This window comes from Hippoglossus stenolepis, chromosome 18, assembly GCF_022539355.2.
Source record: "Hippoglossus stenolepis isolate QCI-W04-F060 chromosome 18, HSTE1.2, whole genome shotgun sequence".
NCBI classification, from domain to species: domain Eukaryota; kingdom Metazoa; phylum Chordata; class Actinopteri; order Pleuronectiformes; family Pleuronectidae; genus Hippoglossus; species Hippoglossus stenolepis.
In genome coordinates this window covers 10,347,628-10,369,432 of record NC_061500.1, presented here as the reverse complement: position 1 = coordinate 10,369,432, position 21,805 = coordinate 10,347,628, and the positions used below count along the sequence as shown (strand labels likewise).

At 40.8% G+C, this 21,805-nt stretch overlaps 1 protein-coding gene across 2 annotated transcripts; it reads left to right on the top strand.

Annotated features, from left to right (window-relative positions):
• Nucleotides 1-675: 675 nt before the first annotated feature.
• fubp3 (far upstream element (FUSE) binding protein 3) lies at nt 676-20,530 on the top strand. Of its 2 annotated transcripts, XM_035184505.2 has the most exons (19): nt 676-813; nt 4,842-4,953; nt 7,537-7,570; nt 8,116-8,165; nt 8,290-8,361; nt 8,784-8,841; nt 9,689-9,851; nt 10,661-10,759; nt 10,958-11,062; nt 11,182-11,284; nt 11,767-11,867; nt 12,134-12,263; nt 15,993-16,153; nt 16,446-16,519; nt 16,679-16,755; nt 17,139-17,195; nt 17,522-17,572; nt 17,730-17,857; nt 19,093-20,530. In XM_035184505.2, the coding sequence occupies exons 1-19, from the start codon at nt 718-720 to the stop codon at nt 19,099-19,101; spliced, it is 1,680 nt and encodes a 559-aa protein (XP_035040396.1). In that variant the 5' UTR covers nt 676-717; the 3' UTR covers nt 19,102-20,530. The 2 variants fall into 2 exon arrangements, with proteins under 2 accessions (XP_035040396.1, XP_035040397.1); XM_035184506.2 differs by lacking the exon at nt 17,139-17,195 and having other exon boundaries at nt 688-813.
• Nucleotides 20,531-21,805: the final 1,275 nt, after the last annotated feature.

The window sequence follows — 21,805 nt, the reverse complement described above, 5'->3', positions numbered from 1 at the left end:
ACTGGATAATCAGTTGTTGTGAAGGTGCTGTTGTCGTGAGCAACAACGCCGAGCCGCCGCTGCTACAGAGTGCTCTGCGACTGTTTAAGTTCATCAAAATTGAATGTATCGCGTTCCCACATTACACCAATTTAGACACTGCACTTCGTTGGGCACTTTAAAATACACGTGTGAAGTGTGAAGCCAATAAGACGAATGGTTCTCGAGATATTCTCGAGATATTCGAGACAAGAAGGCCGGGAAACATAAGGTATAAGATACATTACATTTTACTTATTTTGTACTTGTTTAACTTTTCATTTTATTGATTATGACTTTTGTTTACGTTTTTGAATTTTACTGAGTATCTCACATATACACTATCCCCTTTGCTGCTGACACCGCAAATACCCCAGTGTGGCATTCATCAAGGGTTGATCTGCTTTATCTTGTTTTTTTGTAGTTTACTCGCACTTTTAAATTGTATTTTGATGCTTTGATGACATGTAGTTGTAATACACTTTAATGTTTTCAATACATTATTACAATAAAGCCCTTTGAATTGACTCAGTGGTATAAATGGGGGATATAAGCAACATGCTTTCTGCACACATGCATGATGGTCTTTGCCAACATGTGCTTCTCGGTCATCTCGCGAGATCACGCGGAGCTTTGGCTTGGCACGTGTGCAGCTTTTTTTTTTTTTTTTTTTAGAGTGGCTCTCAGCTGCCGAGGCGGATGATGATGATGGCGGAGCTGGTTCAGGGACAGGCCTCGGTGGCTCAGCCCGGAACGAAAGATGACTTCGCAGACACGATACGCCGGGTCCGACAGGTAACACGCTCTCCGTGGCGGACTACCCCGGACCACACGCCGGGGGCTCCGCGTGTCGGAGCCGGGGCAGGAACCTCGGTCGGGTCAGCCCGGAGCCACCACTACTACAAACAGCCCTCATGCAGCCAGTTAGCCGCAGCTAGCAGGCTAACGTTAAGTAGCAGGAGGTAGCTGAGCGCACAGATTAGAGAGTTTACCCCGGGAGGACGACGCGTTGGTGAACAGTGTCCAAACTGTCAGGAAACCACCACGCGAGTCTTTTTCGACCTCACACACGAAGGCCCGCGGCCGTGTCGAAGTTTGTGTAACTTTGGGTTAAGTCGACGCACACTGCAACCTGTTGTCAGGGCAGAAGTTGCACTTAGCTTAGCATGCTAGCTCGCCGACACTAACAAGTTTGGAGAGCCCGGATCTTGACCTACCACAGCGTGATCGAAACCTAAAACGCTGAGCTTTGACACGGACCCCGAGCCAACCAGCAGCCCGGCACGCGCACACGCCGCTAGTTAACAAGTTAGCTTCACTGAACTAGTTGTTGCCCCAGTTTTTGTTAAGACGCACGCTGAGCAGCTTGCTTAGTAGCCACACTCGGCTCTGACGGTTAAACCCCGTCGTTTCACTCCCTTCGCCTAATGTGGAGCGTGTCTGTGAAAATGGAAGCAGATGTTTGCTCACAACAACAAAACCCGAGTAAGCTAGTGTAGCTGCTGTTAGCTTGCTAGCGTGTGTGCACTAACAGGCCATGTTAGTGTAGCGTCATCTGAGCAAATAAGCCTCAGCTCCTGGGGGGTTCTCCACTGGTGCCTGGAAAATCACCTTAAATATACATAACCCACTAGAAAACTTGCACTGATGGTACTGCTATTAAGCTAAAGCACACACACTGACAGCAGCAGAGCAACAGTGTAGTTGTGGGGCTATTATATTTGTCATTAGTAGAGCTGTGTGTTTGCTTTAACAGAAGATTAGTAAACTACTGTCTGTGTATATTAGTGTGCAAATTGGACTTTAGTCACACAGCTGCTAGTTTAGCTTCCCCCAGTCTAGCACACAGTGTACCTTTGTGTGTTTTAAACCATCATTTACATTGTCTTGATATGCAAGACAAGCATACATATCTGGCAGAACTATTAGAGATTAATGCACATCATTAATCTCCCCAAAAAACCCATATCTGTACTTAAAGTATTTCCTGTGCAGGTACATGTCTCATTTTGAAGACATCCAGTGAAGCACATGGCTGCAGCATGTCCCCGTCCATGAGTGTCTGCCCCCGCGGCCCCCCCCCCTTCTTTTCTTATCTGTGATCACACCTTGTTCACAAGGTCTCAGATTTGCTAACTGAAAGCTTAAGGGATATGAAGGATCCAATTGCGGGCATCAACCCCAGTTTTTGATCTTGATACTAAATGGAAAAGTTAAGAAGCTGATTGTGTTTGCAACATTTTGTCTACAGCTGAGGTTAGGTTGTGGGTTTTACAGTGAGTTAATATGTGAGTACATTATATGCTTTTAGAAAGGAGAAGTGATTCTGTCGCTTTGTGGGGTATAAGACATCAGAGTGGTGTATGATAACATAGGAAGTGGAGGCCTCGTTGTCATGCTTCTCTACGCTCTTGTGTAAAGTGAGGTGTTAACTGACATTTGAATCCAATAACTGCACAAGCTTAAATTACTTCAAAGTGCAATTCTAGTTAAGCGCTCTGTTTTTCAAATTAAACAGGTACCAGAGTGTTGTGTAGAGATCCATTAACTCACTTGTCTAATTTACCAGATGTTAACCTCTGCATTAGACCTCCCGCTGGCTAATTATTGGATTCTTCCTCCTTCTGCTCGCCCCCTCTGCTGTTACTGTTTGCTAAATGCCACTGTCACTAAATGGGTCCATGTTGATCCTAAACATAACCAGTAACCTGTTGTAAACCAGTGAAACATGAACATCATGTCTTGCACAAAAAAAACCCCTTATTGAGTGGAAGTCAGAGTCATGAATGGTGTAGATTACTCACGAAATAGTTGTGCCACAGTGGCCAATGGACACGGTGTTCTCGGATCCTAAATATAAACTATACATACTTCGGTTCCCATGTGACCAAATGCCATGTGACTTTTATTTGTCTTATTTTTGGACAAATCAGAAATAACATTTTAAAAGTATGCAGGGAAGTGAGTCTAGTCTGTCCAGTCCACAGTGGTGTTTACCCAGAGGCCTCAGAGCACACTGTGGGATCCACTGCAGGATAGACCACTACAGTTTGTACCAGGCAGTTTGCCACAGAAACCAGCAGACTGCCCAAAGAAAGTGACTTACTGTGTTTGTATGTAGAAGCATATTTCCCTCAGTCCTCCACTGAGACTTAAATCAATGGGACGCCTCTTGGAAATAAAGTAAATAAATTATTTTCTGAACATTCTTGGGTTATTGAACTTAATACGTCAATTAGTGTTGTATCGCAAAACCCTTTTGTTAAAACAGCTATTTTCGTAATTCTTTTTCTATTAGACCCAGACTATATGACAAATTTATAGATATAAATTTATATATAGATGATAGTGTTTGAACACTTGATTAGCGGCCAAACATTTTACAAATCTGAGTTTGATCAATTATGTTTAATACCCCCTCACTGTGCTTGCACAATGCTTAAGCATAGATATATATTATATTGCAATAATTATTGCTATTGATTTATAGCCTTAATCTGGATGACTATAAAATGTACATGGAGTCAGTAGTAATAATAGTAGTATTACTGACAGAGGACTCCCTGCCCTTTTAACTAACTTAAATTGTAGTGATCTGTTCAGTCAAATTAGGTTTAAAACTCTTGTATTGTTTCAGTATCGAGATGTTTAGGCAGGTATTGCATATCACGACAACACACATGTCTACTGTCAAAAATATACCTAACCTGGAAAAGAAAAAAAGGCAGGTGTTTCAGAAGATACTTCTTAACAATCTGTCCATATCTTGTGAAGCAAAGCTCTGAGAAGCACAGGTTTCAGAAAGTGCAACCATTTCCTTCTACAATGCTTTCATGTTGCTTGACGTGCTCGTAGCTTCAGTAATGTCCTGTGAAGCAGCCGCCCCACACCCACCTTCCCTCTCTGCCTTCTTATTTCCATTGCTGGTCTCTGAAGTAGATAATCATCCCTGAAGGTGATGGAAGACTCTAAATGCCGTCACTATATTTTCATATTGTGAAAAAATTCCAGTCAGGCACAGATGTCAATTTAGTGTAATTTTCTGAAATGCTATACTTTTGTATGTGAGGAGAAGTGGCAGTTTAACAGGGGAGTGGAAAATGCTGTTGGCGCTGTCGTGCAACGAAACTGAAGATTTAAGTGTCCATCACCGCAGAAAACGAGCATCTGCTTTAGGTCGACAAGTGGATGATTTAGAAAATACAACTACATGGATTTTTAGTTAAGCTGTAATGCAAAAAAGTGCTCTTTTCTTTAAGTAGTGTGCAAGTGGTTGTGCACCTTGTCAGAATAACACAATGCAAAATGTGTGTGGTATGCCAGAAATTTAAAGACAAGTATTTTATAAAAATAAACTTTGAATATTGAAAATTCAGTACTCTCACATAACATGAATAGAGGTGTTGAACCTCAATACTTTTGGTAGTGAAAAGACTAATAGACCTATATATTGGTTGGCCAATAAAAATTGTCAGTTGAGATGTGAGCTTGGATGATTTGTCATTTGTTGGTGAAAGTGTAAAAAAGATGGTGCAGTCAGTGAGAGCTGGCACATGACAAATGTTTGAAGGAAATCACCAGCGTTTGTAATCGCAACAAGAGCTGGAGCAGACTGCTCCCAGCTACTGTAATATTTGGGTGCAGGTTTCAGCTGCTGTCAAAAAGATAACTACACACAACAGAGACTTCACAGGCAGGGAACGAGTCATTTATCACAAAGTTTTGTCCCAGATGACATCTTGGTAGGAAAATGTATGTTCAAAGAATATCATCACCACTTTTCACCTATTCTTCCATCTGTCCCACTGTGACATTTTCTCCAGATGGCAGCCAAGATGGGCGGAGACCAGATGCCCAACATGAACAATTCCTCTCCGGTCCTAGATCCCTCCCTCTACGGCTTTGGAGGCCAAAAACGTTCACTAGACAATGGAGGTAAGCCTTCATTATGGACACACAGAAATCACTGATGCTTTAGCTTTAATTCTCCAAAGCATATACACCTTCATAGAAACATCTTCCTGCAAATTAGAAACTCTTATGCTGTCTTCTCTGTTCACACTTTGTTCGTTTATTATTACATTTTTTTAATTGGGGTAAAAATCGGACAATTACCATATCAGCTGCTTTCAGACATGTACTGAACTCCACAGTTCTTCTGTATTTTTCTGAGACGCTCGCAGTTTCTGCGGACTTTCTCCGCCTGACCTCCTAGTATAATGTCCGTAGAAATCCAGGAGAAGTCGATGTGAAAACACAGCAGGAGGTCCCCCACTGAATTCACCGCGAGCAAGTGGGGGTAGAAGATGAGGCGTCTAACATGCGCCCCCCCCCCCCCCCAAAAAAAAAGCGGTGACAGACACATAGAAGACACCAACGAAGGAGACTTAAGGTGTCTGTTAAGAAAATCACGTGATCTCCGCATCAGAGTTAATACATCACTTCCTGCCTCTGTCTGCTTCACCTCTTGCCTGAATAACAGAGGATTTGTTGCTGTTGTGAACGCGTCTCCAGAGAACCTCCCGCTGTGTTGTGCATGTGTGAAAGGCAAACTGCGGGTAAACTCCAGAGCCAATTCTCTGGACTTTACCCGCAGGTCATGTCTGAAAACGGCTTTTGTTTCACCTCATTATCCAATTTTACAGGTTGTCATTTCTCTTTGGAAGTGGTTATTTTCCCCCAACTATTCAGTAGCTAGTGACATATTTGCCCAAGTCATTTTCTGTCAACACAAAAGCCGTCATTGTCTTAATCTTGCCTTCAAAGTTCTGATCAGTTGATTGTTTATCCAATCAGGCAAATGGACGATAAGGCTGTTTAAATGGCTGAAAAACTGAAAGCTGAGAAAACCCAAAATATTTTTGAACCTAGATCGATTAATATATCTTACTGGTTATGACGGCCTATATATTTGTCTGCTAGCTTTAGAATCCTGTCATAAAATCTCGGATTTCAAAAGCCCATATATATATAAATGTTTCAAGGATTTGGGTAACATAATAGTAAATTCTTAATTTATTCTATAATATATTGACCCTGCTACTCTCAAAATATTCCACAATACGAAATACATTTTTATCTTCATTTAGGGGGAAAACTGCTATCTCACCAAATTCCCATATGTTTATTAGACATGACATAACTTAAATCTTAGTACTGTTATGTTTATGGTCTGCATGTTGCATTAGAATAAAATATATTTAGTGTCATCAGTTTTGAGTGATTTTTGAGGTTTGCAGAGATGTCTGAAGAACATTACAGGCAAATGTTTCTGAGTAGCAGAACAGGTTTTATCATTCTCATACTTTCAAACCAGTTTGGATTAAGTAGGGATTAAGTAGGATTTTATTCTATGGGCCAAATAATCCATAGAAGTTATTTGAAACGTTACATTTCAGCCTAGTCAATAACCCAAGATCTTTTTCCACTTGTGTCCTAGTTGAACAGCGACATGAGTTGATTCAAATTGTCGTAACTGAAATATATTTAATAACTTAGTATAGTTGAAAACTGATGCTGTGCACCACTGATAGATTACTGCGGGGGAAACACAGTTATCTGTGAAGTGAGAGCTGTGGTTTTCTATTTTCATGTTTGTGTGGAGTATTAAGTGCAGTGCGAGAAATGTCACCCTATCTCGTCGAGCCTTGTACACAAAACAAGAGATTTGATCCATTTCATATCCGTGAAGTGGGAACACTAGTCATTTATTCCGTCCTCCTGTTATCTTGTCACAGTTGTTTGTATGATATTTCAGCCCTGAATGCATGGATAGATAAATTGTATGCAATTCTGGTTTAGGTTTGTTTGACACACTGTTGTTCGCAACAATTTGTCCTCGGTTTTTCTTCTGTCAAGGTTGTTGCACAATACAGGGGGAAACAAGAGAAATGGTATCTGTGTTTAGCAGCTAGCTCCCAGCATTTAATTATCAAATGTACAAGAATACAAACACTCCCGGTGTTCACACTTTATCTTGCAGTCTTGTCCTCGAATGATTTTAGTACACCTCCTTCTTTATATTCATAGCTGTTCCAGCCTCGAGCGTTAACCCCAGTGCATTTCCAGAAGAAGTGAAATCAGTGCAAACGACCATAAAATTGATAGAAGCTGCTAGATATCAACTCAGGTGTTTACGTCCACGGCAGCGCATCCTCCAGTGACCCTGCAAGACCCTTGCTTGGTGCTACCTGTCAAAATGCAATTCAGGACCAGCAGCCAGTGACCCAGCAGCTGCCTCTCTCTTTCTGAATGGCTCTGATTGAAACACTCACTCATACACTCGCGGGCCTGATTTCCATGCCTGTGAAAGCCCCCGCTGTGGGTCAGACACGAACACGGAGGATTGGCAGGGCCACATCCATCTGCTCCCTGTCCCCTCCAGCAGCGACTGATTCATTTGCACTTTGCTGCTTCATTTGCAGTCACTTTAGCGCGTATTTAAAACATTATTTTTAACCATGATCTCATGCTATTGCCCGTATGGTAATTAGTTTGTTTTTCTCTCCTTTCTCTCAGTTGGGAACCACCTCGGAGCAATGGTACATCAAAGGTGAGCAGTAAAATCAGTTTCTGTTCATTTTTAATATACTGTAGATGCATTCATAGTAATGAGATCACATTTTATGTAATCATAAACCCTCATTGGTTGTTTGGTTTCAATTTCAGATTTTGTTTCTCCATGTCCCTAAAAGAGGAATCATATACAATCACATACTCAATTTTAGTTAACATACTATAATTCAATTTTTTCCCAAATTGAATTATAGTTTCATTACTGGTTATTTACCTCCATTAATTGTTCAATTGTTAGGTCTTTAAAATATTTGAAAAATATCCATCACAAAGTGGGCAATTTCAAATAGCTTTTTTTTTTATCATTCTTCCCAAACCTAAAGACCTATTTTTTTAATGTTAGAAAACAAAAAGGTAACATTTTATAATGACAATAATTATTAGTTACAGCTCTAAACATCTCGCATCTATGTTTGCTATTGGCACAATTTGGCTGAGAGAAAATGTCGTCTTACCAATGATGGGTCTTAATTAAATTTTCTTTGGTCTGTCAGTTGTTAATCACGTCCTTGTCTCTCTCAGGGCTTTCACAACAGAAGACTTCAAAGTGCCTGATAAGATGGTGGGCTTCAGTAAGTAGCCCTCGAGTCAGTACAATTGTTTGACACGTAATCATCAGTGTTGACATTGTATTCAGTGTTTCAGTCACTGCTGGGGGCTGTGGCTTAAAGCTGGTCTTTTCTCTTCTCCTCATAGTCATAGGAAAAGGAGGAGAGCAGATCTCAAGAATTCAACTGGAATCAGGTTGTAAGATCCAGATTGCTTCAGGTACGTTATAACTAAACACATCTAAGCCCACCTGGTTTACAGTGAGAGGCCAAAAACTCCAAACAGTGAATTTTTCCTTTCAAAAGTAATACCTAACAGTCACATTAATATTTCACAAAGCCCCTTATATGTAAAACTAGTATTCTAAGGCAGTGGTTCTCAAATGGGGCTCCGTGGCCCACTGCCAGGGGGTCAGTGAAAGGTTTTCAGATTAATCCATTTAAATTATGATATATGGGTATTCTGTGTTGAAATGGTTAAAACATTTTTATTACACATTTATCTTGTTTTGTTCTTCCCTTGCATAGAAATGTGTAATTTTGGGCTGTATACATAAAATTGACTAGACTACAAAGAATTGATTACACATTGTTCTGTATGTGAGAATGTGCAGTTTGTCTAATCTTCCTATTTGTTCACAGACAGCGGAGGCATGTTGGACAGACCCTGCACACTGACTGGCAGCCCAGAGAACATTGAGTGAGTCTCAGCTTTTTTGAATATTTTATTTTTAACCGTGAAACAATTATATAGATACACAATACTGTTATTTTTCTCATTGTACTCTGTTCAATGAGAAATACATCTTAAGGGGGAAAAAACACTTCCCTCCTTGTAAATAATCTTGAGCAATTTCTTTGACTTCCCTGTATGACTGTAGAACAGAAGTAATGCTATTTTTACATTCAATCTAAAACTGTTGGTCATGTGTCCATATAGTTAAATTTAAAAAAAAGTCGAAATATTTTGTAACCCTCTTTGAGAATGTTTGAGGTATTTCCTCTAGCCACGAGGAGATGGGACTCTGACTTACTATCTTTCTATTGCATAGTGTTATGGTGAATATCTGTTGAATAAGTGTTACAATCATATTAAACAAATGCCTGGTTCCATTCCAAATACAAACCCTATAATTCCAGTCATAAAGGTACAAACTTTTCCACAGGAACAACCAGGTGGAGTGCAGAAAATATCTGACACTTCAGGGTTCATTCAGTCTCTCTGGGGTTAAATAGAGTTGGCGAAGGTGGTCGTAAAGGACCAGTGTGTATCCAGCGCTAACAGTGGCCACTGATAGACTGTCTTTCAACTCTCCTCATTGACAGATGTACTGAAGCTGAACAGAGCATTAGTTAATAGAAAGTGTGCCCTATTGTTGTGACAGAGAGGGCATGAACTCCAATCTCTTTTCATATCTGTCCTTAATCACCTGAACACCTCTTTCAGCGTTTGACAAAGAAAAATGGGACGCAGAACAGTTTTTGTGCAGAATCTGTGACAGGTGATAAATGTTTTTCTTGGTCTCTGCCCCCCTTCTCCCATATAGCCAGGCTAAGAGGCTGCTGAGTGAGATTGTGGAGCAGTGTCGGTATGGTCCAGGCTTCCACTGCGATATGGACGGCAACAGTTCCATCCAGCAGATGCTCATCCCTGCCAACAAAGTCGGCCTGGTCATCGGCAAAGGAGGCGAAACCATCAAACAGCTGCAGGTGTGGTCTTAGGTCACTGTGAACATTTAGCTTCTACGGTAGTTGTAGCTTTTCACAACCTGACAGCTGCCATCATTATAGATACATTACATTTACTGTCATGGTAGAGACTGGGAACATGCAGACTGTCGAACCCACATATTTAATCCATATATTTAGCAGTGAAAAGTAAATTGAAGCCACAGTCTTCAGTATCAATTATACTGTAATTGCCCCAGTTCCCCCTTGCTCAGATTGCAGGAATATGCAAGAAACCAGTTTAGTTTGTCATGTTGACATTTTCTGTAGTTTGCCTTCCACATATGAAGAACCCAGCGAGAAATGTTTTGGGTTATACACTTTCACAATTTCCAGAACGTTCAGACAAGGAGTGGCATCAGGGTCGAGCATGCAGACTTTGCATATTTATTCTGCTGCAGAAATCTCAAGTCTCACATCTTCATCTGCATCTTCTGTGTATGGCACCTCTTTTCATCTGGAGATATTTGGATTCTTTGTATTTTGATTTTTATCTGTTGCATGTTAGAAATCTCATCAACACACCCACTCACTCGTTGTGAATTCATTAAGCATATTCTCCTGTTTTATGACTTTTCTTTTTGTTGATTCACCAGCAGAATTTTTCTGTGAAAGAATAAACCTGTCAAATTACTGAAATGTGAAATATCTCCTCACGTCCTCCACGTGTTTTATATCAAAAATAAAAGCTGTTCTTTGAGCCCTGATAGAATTTCCACCCTTCAGAGGGAATGGTGTTTTCGACCCCAGGTAACTCTTGTTCCTGCTTCTGTCTGATTGTGCCCCTGCAGGAGAGAACAGGAGTGCAGATGATAATGATTCAGGATGACCCCATGCCCACTGGAGCGGACAAGCCCCTGAGAATCACTGGGGATCCCCACAAAGTGCAGGTTGGTCTCAGAAGAGCTCAGTGTGCGCTGATGTCTTTTCAGTTTACACTCAATTTTACACATTTTATGCCTTCAGGCTTCAGCTCAAACACTGGAAAACATCTTTGTTTTTATTGAGAGGCTTTCAGTTGAAGTTTTGCTTTGTTTCACATCCATATTTTATTAAGATTTTGTTGTGTTTTTCTATTGTCACTGTAGCAAGCCCGTGAACTTGTGGTGAAGCTCATCCGAGACAAGGACCAGGGTGACTTCAGGGTTGGGAGAGCAGACTTTGGATCCAAAATGGGGGGAAGCAGTCTGGATGTAAGAACCAGCCTCACTGCTTTTCAGTTACAGGACACACAGGTTTATGCTTATTTATTAATGCAGATAGGGTAATATATTATCTTTTCTGAAGTCTTCTTTCCGTCTTCTTTGTCCAGGTGGTTGTTCCAAGATTTGCTGTTGGCATCATCATTGGTAGGAACGGAGAGATGATCAAGAAGATTCAGAATGATGCTGGGGTCAGGATCCAGTTCAAACAAGGTGAGAACATAATGTTGGCGGGCACCTGCTCAAACATGTATCTAGACAATGATGCTACAGAAATACCACTGGGAGAACTGTGATAGGTCGGACTGCTTGTGTTTATTCCTATAAGTCAATGATGCTGGCGGCGCTTCTCTTCTCCTTTTCAGTATCGCACATGTAACAAAGAAATTTCCTCTGCATAAAACTCAGGACACAAACTTAGCCTGAGTGTTTGACAGCTGATATATAATTTAGAGCTCGAGGCAAAACTTCATTCAATCATCAGAATTCATGAACAGAGTGAAGTTTACCCCGGCCTGATCATCCACAAGTCCGTAATTCCTCCCTCCCTCACTATTATTCCCATGAGCTGTGAAATCCACGATGTTATAGTCTGAAGGGCTATCAGGATACCAGGATTCTGTTCACTTATGGTACTTGACAATAAACATGTAAACAATAGCTGAAGAGTCAAAGAGCTTTTTGTCCTTGTCCAGATGATGGAGTCAGTCCTGACCGAGTTGCTCAAGTGATGGGTCAGCCCGACCACTGCCACCATGCAGTTCACCTCATCAATGAACTGGTTCAAACAGCTCAGGTATGTGGTCAACATGTGCAATGCCACTGAACTTTGTTGTCTTTGAATATATTTTACTCATCTATGCTTTGCTGATGCTCATTATCTTTGAGGTTTAAGGACATAAGTAATTTTTTCAGTTTCTTAAACTCGTTTTAAAAGGCAAAAAACTACGAAATTTAGATGAAACTTTAGAAGAATTTTTATAAAAAGCTATTTTAAGGAGCAATTGATCCCACATCTTTTACTATTTTTCTTTTTTATTCCTCCCCAATTTTTCTCCACAGGAGCGTGATGGATTTGGGGGAGTAATGGGACGTCGAGGGCGAGGCGACAGTAACGTTGGAGGCCCTGCAGGCCTGCAGGAGGTGACATATGCAGTCCCTGCTGACAAGTGTGGCCTAGTTATTGGCAAAGGTAAAGAACATGTTTTTATTATTATGTCGATTTAAACACCTGTTGGTCCCGTTAGCTGTCTCAGTAGCTGGTACATGAAAGATTTCTTTCTCTGTGAGGTCAACTCTATCACATGTCCATTATCCTGACTCAACTTGCTGTCTTAGAGAATTAGTACACAGTTCACTAATACCAACAGTCTTACTTAGAGTATGCCCAACTCACCAGATTGGCTCTTTACTCTAATAACTGGACGCCATTTGGTGTTCTGCCGCTACGTGAAACTGATGAGAAGAAGGGGGGTGAGTGACCACCCTCCTATTCTCCCTCCAGGGCTCATGTATACAGCACAAGTGGCATTCATTGGCTTCACTAAGGGCTTAATGACGGGGATAATGCGTGTAATGTGACATTAATTGTTAAAGGTGCATAATAACAGCCCTCAATCATGTGGAAGGCTGCCTGGCATCTAATGAGGGTCTTTCAGCCCAATAGAGTGCAGCGAGGGAATGAATAGGAGGAATTAGCTTATTGGCTATTCATGCCCACTCTATTGCCAGCTATTTAAAAGTCATTGACCATTGCATTGGAAGGAGGTGTGTGTGTGTGTGTGTGTGTGTGTGTGTGTGTGTGTGTGTGTGTGTGTGTGTGTGTGTGTGTGTGTGTGTGTGTGTGTGTGTGTGTGTGTGTGTGTGTGTGTGTGTGTGTGTGTGTGGTGGGCGGGGTCAGGGGGGGCCTCTTTACCTAAGATAAAAACATGGCAATAGAAATGTCAAGTGGCTTTTGTGCATGTAGTGGGGCGAGGGAAACAAATAAACCTGGGCGTTGTGTCCCCCTCTCCAAGCATTAGCATATGAAGTGGGCCAATATGGTGGAGATGGCGGTGGGTCTGGGTGCTGTCAGCCGTTCCTTAAAGAGCACAGTGATTAATATCTTTACGATGCCATATGTAGCCCATTGCCCCTCTGTTTTGACCCCCTACACACACACACACACACACACACACACACACACACACACACACACACACACTGCATGTGGTGAATTGAGCCACCCACCAACCTGCTCAGACTTTATTACCGACTCAAACTCTGCAAGAGCCGTAACAAGCATCAGGCAACTTTACTCAAGAGTTTTGGCCTAAAAGTTACAACTCAATGTTCAGTTTTCCAGAGCTTTGTCTCCCTCAGTCTTCCTCAACAGAGTTTTCTCAGTTTAAAACTGAATTTTTCTTGGAGGAAATCTCCATGTGAAAGCTAGTGAGTCTACGTGAAGATTTCTTTGTCAAACTCCTACGGTAAAGAATTAACATTCGCACTTGATGCTGATGGTTAAAATGGACTCAACTCTTTGTACGTTTTCCTGCCAGATATTTTTATTGTAGCTCTAAGTTTTTGTAGTATTGGGCATTTCACTGACAGTTTTGTTTACATATCATAAAAACATTATAACAACGAACAAAAATTGGGCTAAAATCTAACAGATCTATCTAATCTGCCATTTATATTCAGGAGAATGTAGATGGTAACCTTAAGGAAAATAATTTTGGCCATTTTGTTATACAAAATCTTTAAAAACAATTGATTGTAAAATTGAGCCGATTTATTTTCTTATTTATTTTTCGGCTCTAGAGAACATGAATAACTGAGTGAAAAATATATTAAACTAAATTCACTTAAGGCTATTCCTGTTAACTGGTGTAAGGCAAAGTTGTTTATATAGCATTTCATACACTGGCAATTCAAAGTACTTTACATAGAAATTTATTAAAAACAGAACAGAGCAAAGAAAAATAGGACTAAGAAGTACAATTGTATAAATGGAGCTAAACAATTTTGTATAAGGAAACAAATCTGAATTTAGGAAAAACTTTATTCTTTTTTCCATCCACTCATATGAATGGGTATCATATAAATAGTATATATCACCCAGCCGTGATTTCATGTAAAGCTGCTGTGTGGTGTTATTTTTCCCCTGAGGCCTCCAGAGGGTTTCCCCACCAGCAGCGGCTAACCAGTCCCTTGGCTTTGCCCTGAATGCTGTCACCAGTTGCACTTTTGTATCCCCTCCTTTTCTCCAGCTCACTAAACCAGTCTCATTAATAAGGCCCGTATTATCTGTCTTCACTACAGCCCAGTCCATGAAATGAATAGTCAGGGTCTTCATTGCTCTCTGCTGTCTGACTAGAAGAGCTCATAATGGCTTCATTAAGGCAGAAGTTTCATTTGGTTGACAATGGGTTAATGGCCCATGTGCAGTCTGTTGGCAGCATGGAATAGGCTACGGGAGGAGGAGAGGTTTTTGATGAGCGTTTTCATTCGAAGGTCAGCCAGGGTCATCCGAGTGTCAGCCACAAGTGAACAAATGTGTAATTGATGTTGGGACAGCCCCGGTGTCCCCCCGGGAAGCACCCTCAGCCTTTTTCGTTCATACGGGCATTGTGGAGAGGGGGTGTGGGGCGGCGGCAGCAGCGGCTGTATGCCCCCCGTTCACTCCCTCCTCTCATCACAGAGGACAACACAGAGTCAAGAATGGAAAGGGTAAAAGAGACAAATGATATCCCAGAAGGAGGATACGCTTCAATTTTGGCCCTTTTCTCCTGCCAGTGCTGTTTCATTTCTCCCTGCTGGTGTAATTGCTCTCCCCACACGTCGGGAAGCTGGCATCTGATGCCGAGGAGGGGGTGGCGTGCAGGAGATGTCTCCTTTTGTTTACCGATTTGCATGGATGTTACCACAGAATGGCAGATAAGTGGTGGGACACATGCCAGAGTCCTCATAAGGTAGCACTATCACATCGGTTTAGTCAAGTGAGTCAATGATGAGAATGTCTGGTCTAATGCCGCGTCCATGTCATATAGGAAAAATTAGACAGATTCCCAAGTTAATGACTTGAGAGTTCATGTCATGCAGATGGTCCCAAGATCAGCTGATATATCTCACTGATGATATAATGCTGTCGTCTTTGCCTCGGATTTAATGCATAGAAAAACAAATTTTGACCACCACCAGGTGTCAACTATTCTTTCAAGTTTCTGTGATAAGAAGAATCAAGTCAGATATATCTCTACCTTCAGAAAAGTTTTGTTCGTAACTTGAAAAAGTTGGAAAAAACGAACTAATTGGTGCAACATGACTGGAGAAAGCGGAGAAAAGGGACTGTGGTATTCCCTTTTGCCCAAAAGGTAGAAATACGTCTATTGTTGCCTTACTGCGTACCGGCACTGAATCAAAAGATCGGGCATATCTCAGTCAAGGCAACATGGTGGGAAAATAAACATTGCTCAATCTTCATATGCTATCGATAATGTAACAATACAAAATCGGAGAAGTTCCCTTTTACGTTGGAAACAACTGTTTCCTATAAAACCCACATGAATATAAATGCTTAAGGCATAAAGGTGGGTTTATGAATCCTCAACTGTTTACTAACTAGTTGCCAACTCTGTCCATCTGCTGTTTGGTGCAGGTAGTGTTCACTGGGTCTTTAGTGCTAAACACAGTGAAAGTGAACCAGAACATTAAAGTTGTGATAAATGAGGTGAAACTCACTGTGAAGCTCAGTAAATCTGAGATGAGCTGCAGATTCAGGTGATCGTTCTCTCGAGGTTCAACACTGTGATGGACACTTTGATGGGGTTTTTACTTTTCATTTGACTTGGAGGACTTTCCTCACACTTCTCTTGTGAAGGTCTAATGTCAGCTTCATACAGAAACATTTAAACCTCCTGATGTCTTGATGCTTTTGTAGGTGGAGAAACCATCAAAAACATCAAAGAGCAGTCTCGTGCCCACGTGGAGCTGCAGAGAAACCCACCACCCAACACCGACCCCAACGTGCGCATCTTCTCCATCCGAGGCACCCCTCAGCAGTTGGAAAAGGCTCGCCAGCTGATCGATGAGAGAATTGGGGTAGGTGGTCTGACTCCAATCTCCCTGGCAGCCCCCCCCCTGCAAAACACCATTGTCTGGCTTGATATTCATGAGCACACATGTCAATGTGGGGAGCTGCTGGGGTGAGCTAGGTTGCTGTGGGTGCTGGTGGCCAGCAGGATGTCACCAGAGGTTAAACATAAAGAATCCATCAAATGGACTTAATGGAGTGCATCAGCAGCCAGCCCTGCCCTCTGACCTTGCCTGTTGGCTGCCTTTTAAGCACAAGTGTGGTCTCTTCATCACCTCCTCTTCTCTCTCTCTGCTCCAGGGCCCTGGAATGGGGAGCAACAGCAGCTTCGGGATGAATCCCTACAACCAAGGACCAACCACTCCTCCGCAACAGTAAGGATCAGTGTTTCTCCTCAACATGTCACGTTTTGATGTATTTCTTCAGTTTTTACTAGTCATCTCTTTGCTGTGTGTAACTCTGTGTCTTCAGTAGGAAATTAGTTGACAAGTTTATTTTCCTCACTGTGATTTGTCTGTTTCTTTTGCCTGAAGTGGGCCTCAGACGTTCATGACCGGAGGATGGGGTACGACCTTTCAAATCTGGCAGCCTCAAGGCCAACAGGAACACAGTAAGTCTACTGACAATCATATTCAGCTATCTATCTGGAAAAAAACATAAATCAATAAATAAGCAGCTGCCTAATTGTCTCATTCAATAAGGTAACAAACAAAACACAACATGCATAACCAGTTTTCATCCTTTTTAAGTTGTTTAATTACTCATAAATTTCATTCAGAGCTCAACCAGTCGAGCTGTGTTACTGCTGTGTATTCAAAGTCGTGTGCAGGCTGGGATGAAACCATCTCATTCCCTGTGGCTAACCTCATCTTTCCTGTATGCACAGATTTGAAATGTGCTCTCGATGGAAATCATTATGAAAAAGCGAGGGAAAAGGAAAAGTCTAATCCCACTGTCAGTAACTGTGGTGGTGTTATCTGTGTCTGGTTTCAGGTCAGAATGGATCCCAGACAAGCCAGATGGACTGGGAGCAGTATTATAAAAAGCTAGGCAAGTGTCACGATGACAGAAGCAGCTCAGGGCCCACTTCATTTGTGCTTTAACTTTGGTCACACCAGCCTCAAGTAATATGAGATTTATATATATTTATATATATAAATACACAAGTATGCAAGCCTTTACTCAGCCATATTGGAGAAATTATAAACCCACAACTGTAACATGGAGGTCTTGAAAACTGGGTTTCAAAAAGTCAAAGTGGAACAGCTGTGTTACAAGATCTGTAGTAAAATCAAACCGTTGAAAGAAGGATGTTTAGGGCCGTGTAGAAGCTGCTGTGTTAAATATTTTTGAATATTTCTTGTGCTTGATTACAGGTCAGCAAAACCAAGCCCAGAGCACTGCTCCTGAATACAACAAAGCTTGGGGTGAGTTTTTATCTTCTATGAGTAAAACATAATCAAACTAAAGGATAAAGGGAAGTTTGAGCTCTGACATCACCATTTAAACCTCGTAACATGGGTTGATGTCTTGATTCCTGCTCGTCTTAATTATTCCTGGCTGGTGTTTTTTTTCCCCCTTCAGGCCAGACAGCCGCTCCGGCATCTCAGCAGACCTCTAATCCTGACTACAACGCCTGGGTGGACTTCTACAGACAGCCGGTGGCCTACTTCAACCAGGGCGCACAGCAGACACAAGCCCCAGGCCTTCAGGTGAGAACCAGCACCTCAACAGCTTCCCAGTGAAGATGTTAAAGGGAAAAACAAATCCCATGTAGAGACCAAAACCAACGTGTCAGTCTGTCACTTCTGGAGTAAATCCATCCTTCAGGTCTGGTAATGAATTACATTAGTTTTAGCTCTGTGCTCCTAATCAACTAGATGATAAATATGTAGAAAAAGGTCACAAATACATTTTTATTTTAAGACTCAACCATTTCCTGAAACAAGAAATTTGAACTTCTCTTTGTGAGCTAAAAATTCAAAGATGTTGGTTTTGACTGTGGAAATGTGGATGTTTTTTCCCCCTAGAATTTCCGACATTCACTTTCTTAACCCGGTTCTTCAGGTGGTTTGTTAGACAGAACCACGTGGGATGGCTTTGTAGGAGACTGTTTTGAAAAGAGCAGGCATTTTCATCCAGTAGATTGGATGAACCATCCGTCTATTGCGGTCAATTACGGGTTCCAAAGCAGGAGAAGAATGAAATTATATTTTCCATTGGCCAAATGCCCTCAGTCCCATGTCTTTCTTTTTTCATTGAAGAAATGCTCTTTATTCCTGATATAGCAACAGCGATGCTCTTCTCTTTAGGAGCTGCTACTGTAGCCGCGTCTCACTGTCATCCCACCTAAGACATGTCATTAGCTGCCAGCAGTTCCTCCCTCATGACTGTGGTTTAACCACAAGAGAATAGCCTGGGGCAAGTTGTATCTAAAAACGTTTCACTACGGTTTCCGGGTTAAATGTCATGTTTGCTTGAAAATAATGTGCAACGGGCTTCAAGTTACTTTTTCTCAGTGTGTGTTGGAGGGTTTGCTCAATCAGCAGCGACATGTATATAAACCCCACCGTATTAAAAGGGCCGTGCACACTGTAGATTCTTAAGTTCTCAACAAACGCGGCAGCTGCTGCTTCTTGTACGTCTATTCTAGAGCATAGGCTGTAACATCAAGCATATTTTTAAGTATAAAACATGTATTCAAACCCATGTCATCAACCACAGCTGATATTTAAATAAACGTTTTATCTGAACGCAGCCCTGGAGAAAGATAGATTCATTGTTGGTTTTGCTCTTTTCATGGGATTTAATGTGAAGAAAAATCAAAAATCACATTTTTCCCTAAAACTTCAAAATTCAGATTAAAGTCAAATTAAGTGAGGACTTGAAATCAGCTGTAATGAGGGTAAATATTGTGAGAAATAATCAAACTGATTTTCGTCCACAGGATCATTAGAGAAGTCGCCCAGGTTAGAGACTTGAATCACTGAGAGGATGGAAAAGCCCCTTTTTTAACAGAGGGGGTTCAAGATTTGCAACGCCTTGAAGACTTTTTTTCTTAGTGAGAAACACTAGCTGTAGAATGACTTATATGATAAAGTAATATTTCTAAAATCAGGAACATTTATTTGTTACTAAATGCTTATGTACACTGTTATTTTGGATAGACAGTATCTGGGATCCCTTTTTGGACTTGAGAGAGCTGTTTCGTTTTTTTCTATATTTTCCTGTCGTTGACTCAGATTGTACCGCCAAAATGAACCCAAGAGTTGTAACATTTCAAAAGGCAATATGATCTATTTTTTCTAGTTATGTTGAAGTGAAACCATGATTATGCGCTTAGCAGTCTTGAATACGGTTTTTGTCCTATGTCATAAGATGTTTAAAGAGTGTGTTCAAAATGTTTTTCCTTTTACATAATTCAGTGAAATGAAACTGTGATGTTTTGTTACAGGAAATGTATTTTTGTTACAAGGTCTAAAAAAAAAAAAGGATTAATGTCAGCCAGTGGCAATAGTTCTAACTTAATTCCTGTTGTGCATTGTATGCTGTTTTTTCATTGTCATTTTATTGTATTCTGGTTTAAAAAGAAAAAGGTGCAATATCTTATTTCAGTTTTGAAACAAAGATGGGTTCTCTAATATTTTGACAGACTTTTAACTTGTAGTTTTAAGATGTTTTTTTCTCTTTTTTTTTTTTCTAATGGAAATGTCATGGATAATTTATTACAATGATCTGATAAGATTTAGGGGGATGTTGCAAATAGCTTTTTTGCCTTTGCTACCTTGTAAAACTATGTATATATGCTCATATTTGACTGTTAATTTAAAATATATATGTTTCATATATATATACTTATATAAAAAATTATTTTTTTCCTGTGATCAGTGTTGCAGGAAAATTGTCCCTCCGTTTTCTGTTTCTGTTTTCATACTGAAAATGTTAAAAAAGATTGTGAATGTGTGATTTGAAATTTGATGTTGCATCTTGTTATGAAGAAAAATATGACGTGGTAGACTTTTGTGTATGTTGTGTACCTGAACTATTCAAGACTGCTAAGCCTGTGTACTTCTACCTGTGTAATAATTAATGTATTATGATCAAAAACTCTTATTTGGTACCTCCCAGTTCACTAACGCCACACTGAGCCCTGGCTGTGGACTCAGTGGGGCGTTGGACTCAGTCCAATGCTAATAACTTTTTAATTAATTTTTTATTTGTTTGTGTGATCTAATATAAATGATGCATCATTATGGAAAAATGATTCTGGTATTAACGTCATTTCTTAATGAAAAGGGATATAATTTCAAAATGTCTAATTATGGTGTTTGTTTTTTTTTCCTCGTGTACAGTTAACCATGTATTAAAAACATCCAGACTACCTTTATTGTGTACTGTTAAGCTGATTTTCTGTTTGATTAATATTATTATAAACATTTGAATGTCTTCTGTTGTATTCTGATGCTCAGTGTTGAATCCTCTTAGTTTCACCTCGGAAACCTTCTCAGCTCTATTGTATATGACTAAATGATACATAGAGGATCTATAGGCCAATTGTGTTTTCATGTTTTATAAGCAGAAAATCTATATTTTCTATAGTCTTACTGCCAGTTCTCAAATTCCAATAAATTTTCCGCTAGCTGCTCTTGTGGTTGAGTTATACTATTATCACAAACTCCTAATGTTAACTGCAACACTTTTCTACTGTTGGTCTGTTTAACACTTTAAAGTAGTTTTATGAGTCAAACACGCATCACATCACCACACAGCTCCCAGTGTCTTTACACATGTGACAATATGGTACATGTACATTTCTTGTTCTTGCTCGTTTTAACATAAACCTGTAATGTCCATTTTGCAATAACCGGACAAGAAGTAGTAAAATTATGTCTTCAGTAAATTGCCCCATATTACATTGTCAAATTTTTTAAACTCTTACCAAAGCAAAATCTTTAACACATTCGTTAATAGTGTTTTGTATCAATGTCATCTGTCCCGTCTTAAAATGTCAAAACGCACAATTAGACATTAACTCAAATTGTTGGACACTACAGAATAATATTTCCATCGTTTTTAATTTCTCCCTCGCTCAGTATCTGCAAATTTCCCACATCTCCATGTCTCATTTGTCCCTGTCCCACCTCTTCCATGTGTCCGTCCCCTCGCTGTCCCGCAGCAGCATCTCCTCTCTCAGCCTCCTGTCCAGTGAAATGTTCCTCTCCACCCCCTCCTGAGCTCCTCCAGCTTTTGTCCCTGCACATCTTTGCGCTCAGCGGGGAAGCTCCTGCCACAGTGGACCCTGAGCTGCCACATACGGGTCCCTGCATTGATGCCGTGCAGCTGTTTCCAAATCCAGCCCTTGATTTTGATCCTCTTCCCTTTTAAAACGCATCGTCCCCGTGGACACTTCTGACCTGGTGGTCCATCATGGCTGTCCAATAATTTAGTTGTTCCAGGATCATTCCCGCACTGAGGTCGAGAGGTGCAGTTATTATTAATATCGGTCTGTCGGAGACACTGTTCTCCTGTGGGGGGTATTTTCATGCTGCTGCATTTTAAAGCCTCGTCTTAAAGAGTCAAGAGGAGGATGTAGTTCAGTTTGGGATTTATTTAGTGTTCAGGGACAAATGAGAAAATATTCATGTTCAGGTTAAATAACA

What these genes read in the sequence shown, in the direction of transcription:
- fubp3 (XM_035184505.2), top strand. Translation starts at nt 718, where the DNA reads ATGATGATGATGGCGGAGCTGGTTCAGGGACAGGCCTCGGTGGCTCAG. An exon ending in TCAAGGCCAACAGGAACACA is followed by an intron (nt 16,756 to 17,138) that starts GTAAGTCTACTG and finishes GTCTGGTTTCAG; the next exon opens with GTCAGAATGGATCCCAGACA. An exon ending in GCAGTATTATAAAAAGCTAG is followed by an intron (nt 17,196 to 17,521) that starts GCAAGTGTCACG and finishes GCTTGATTACAG; the next exon opens with GTCAGCAAAACCAAGCCCAG.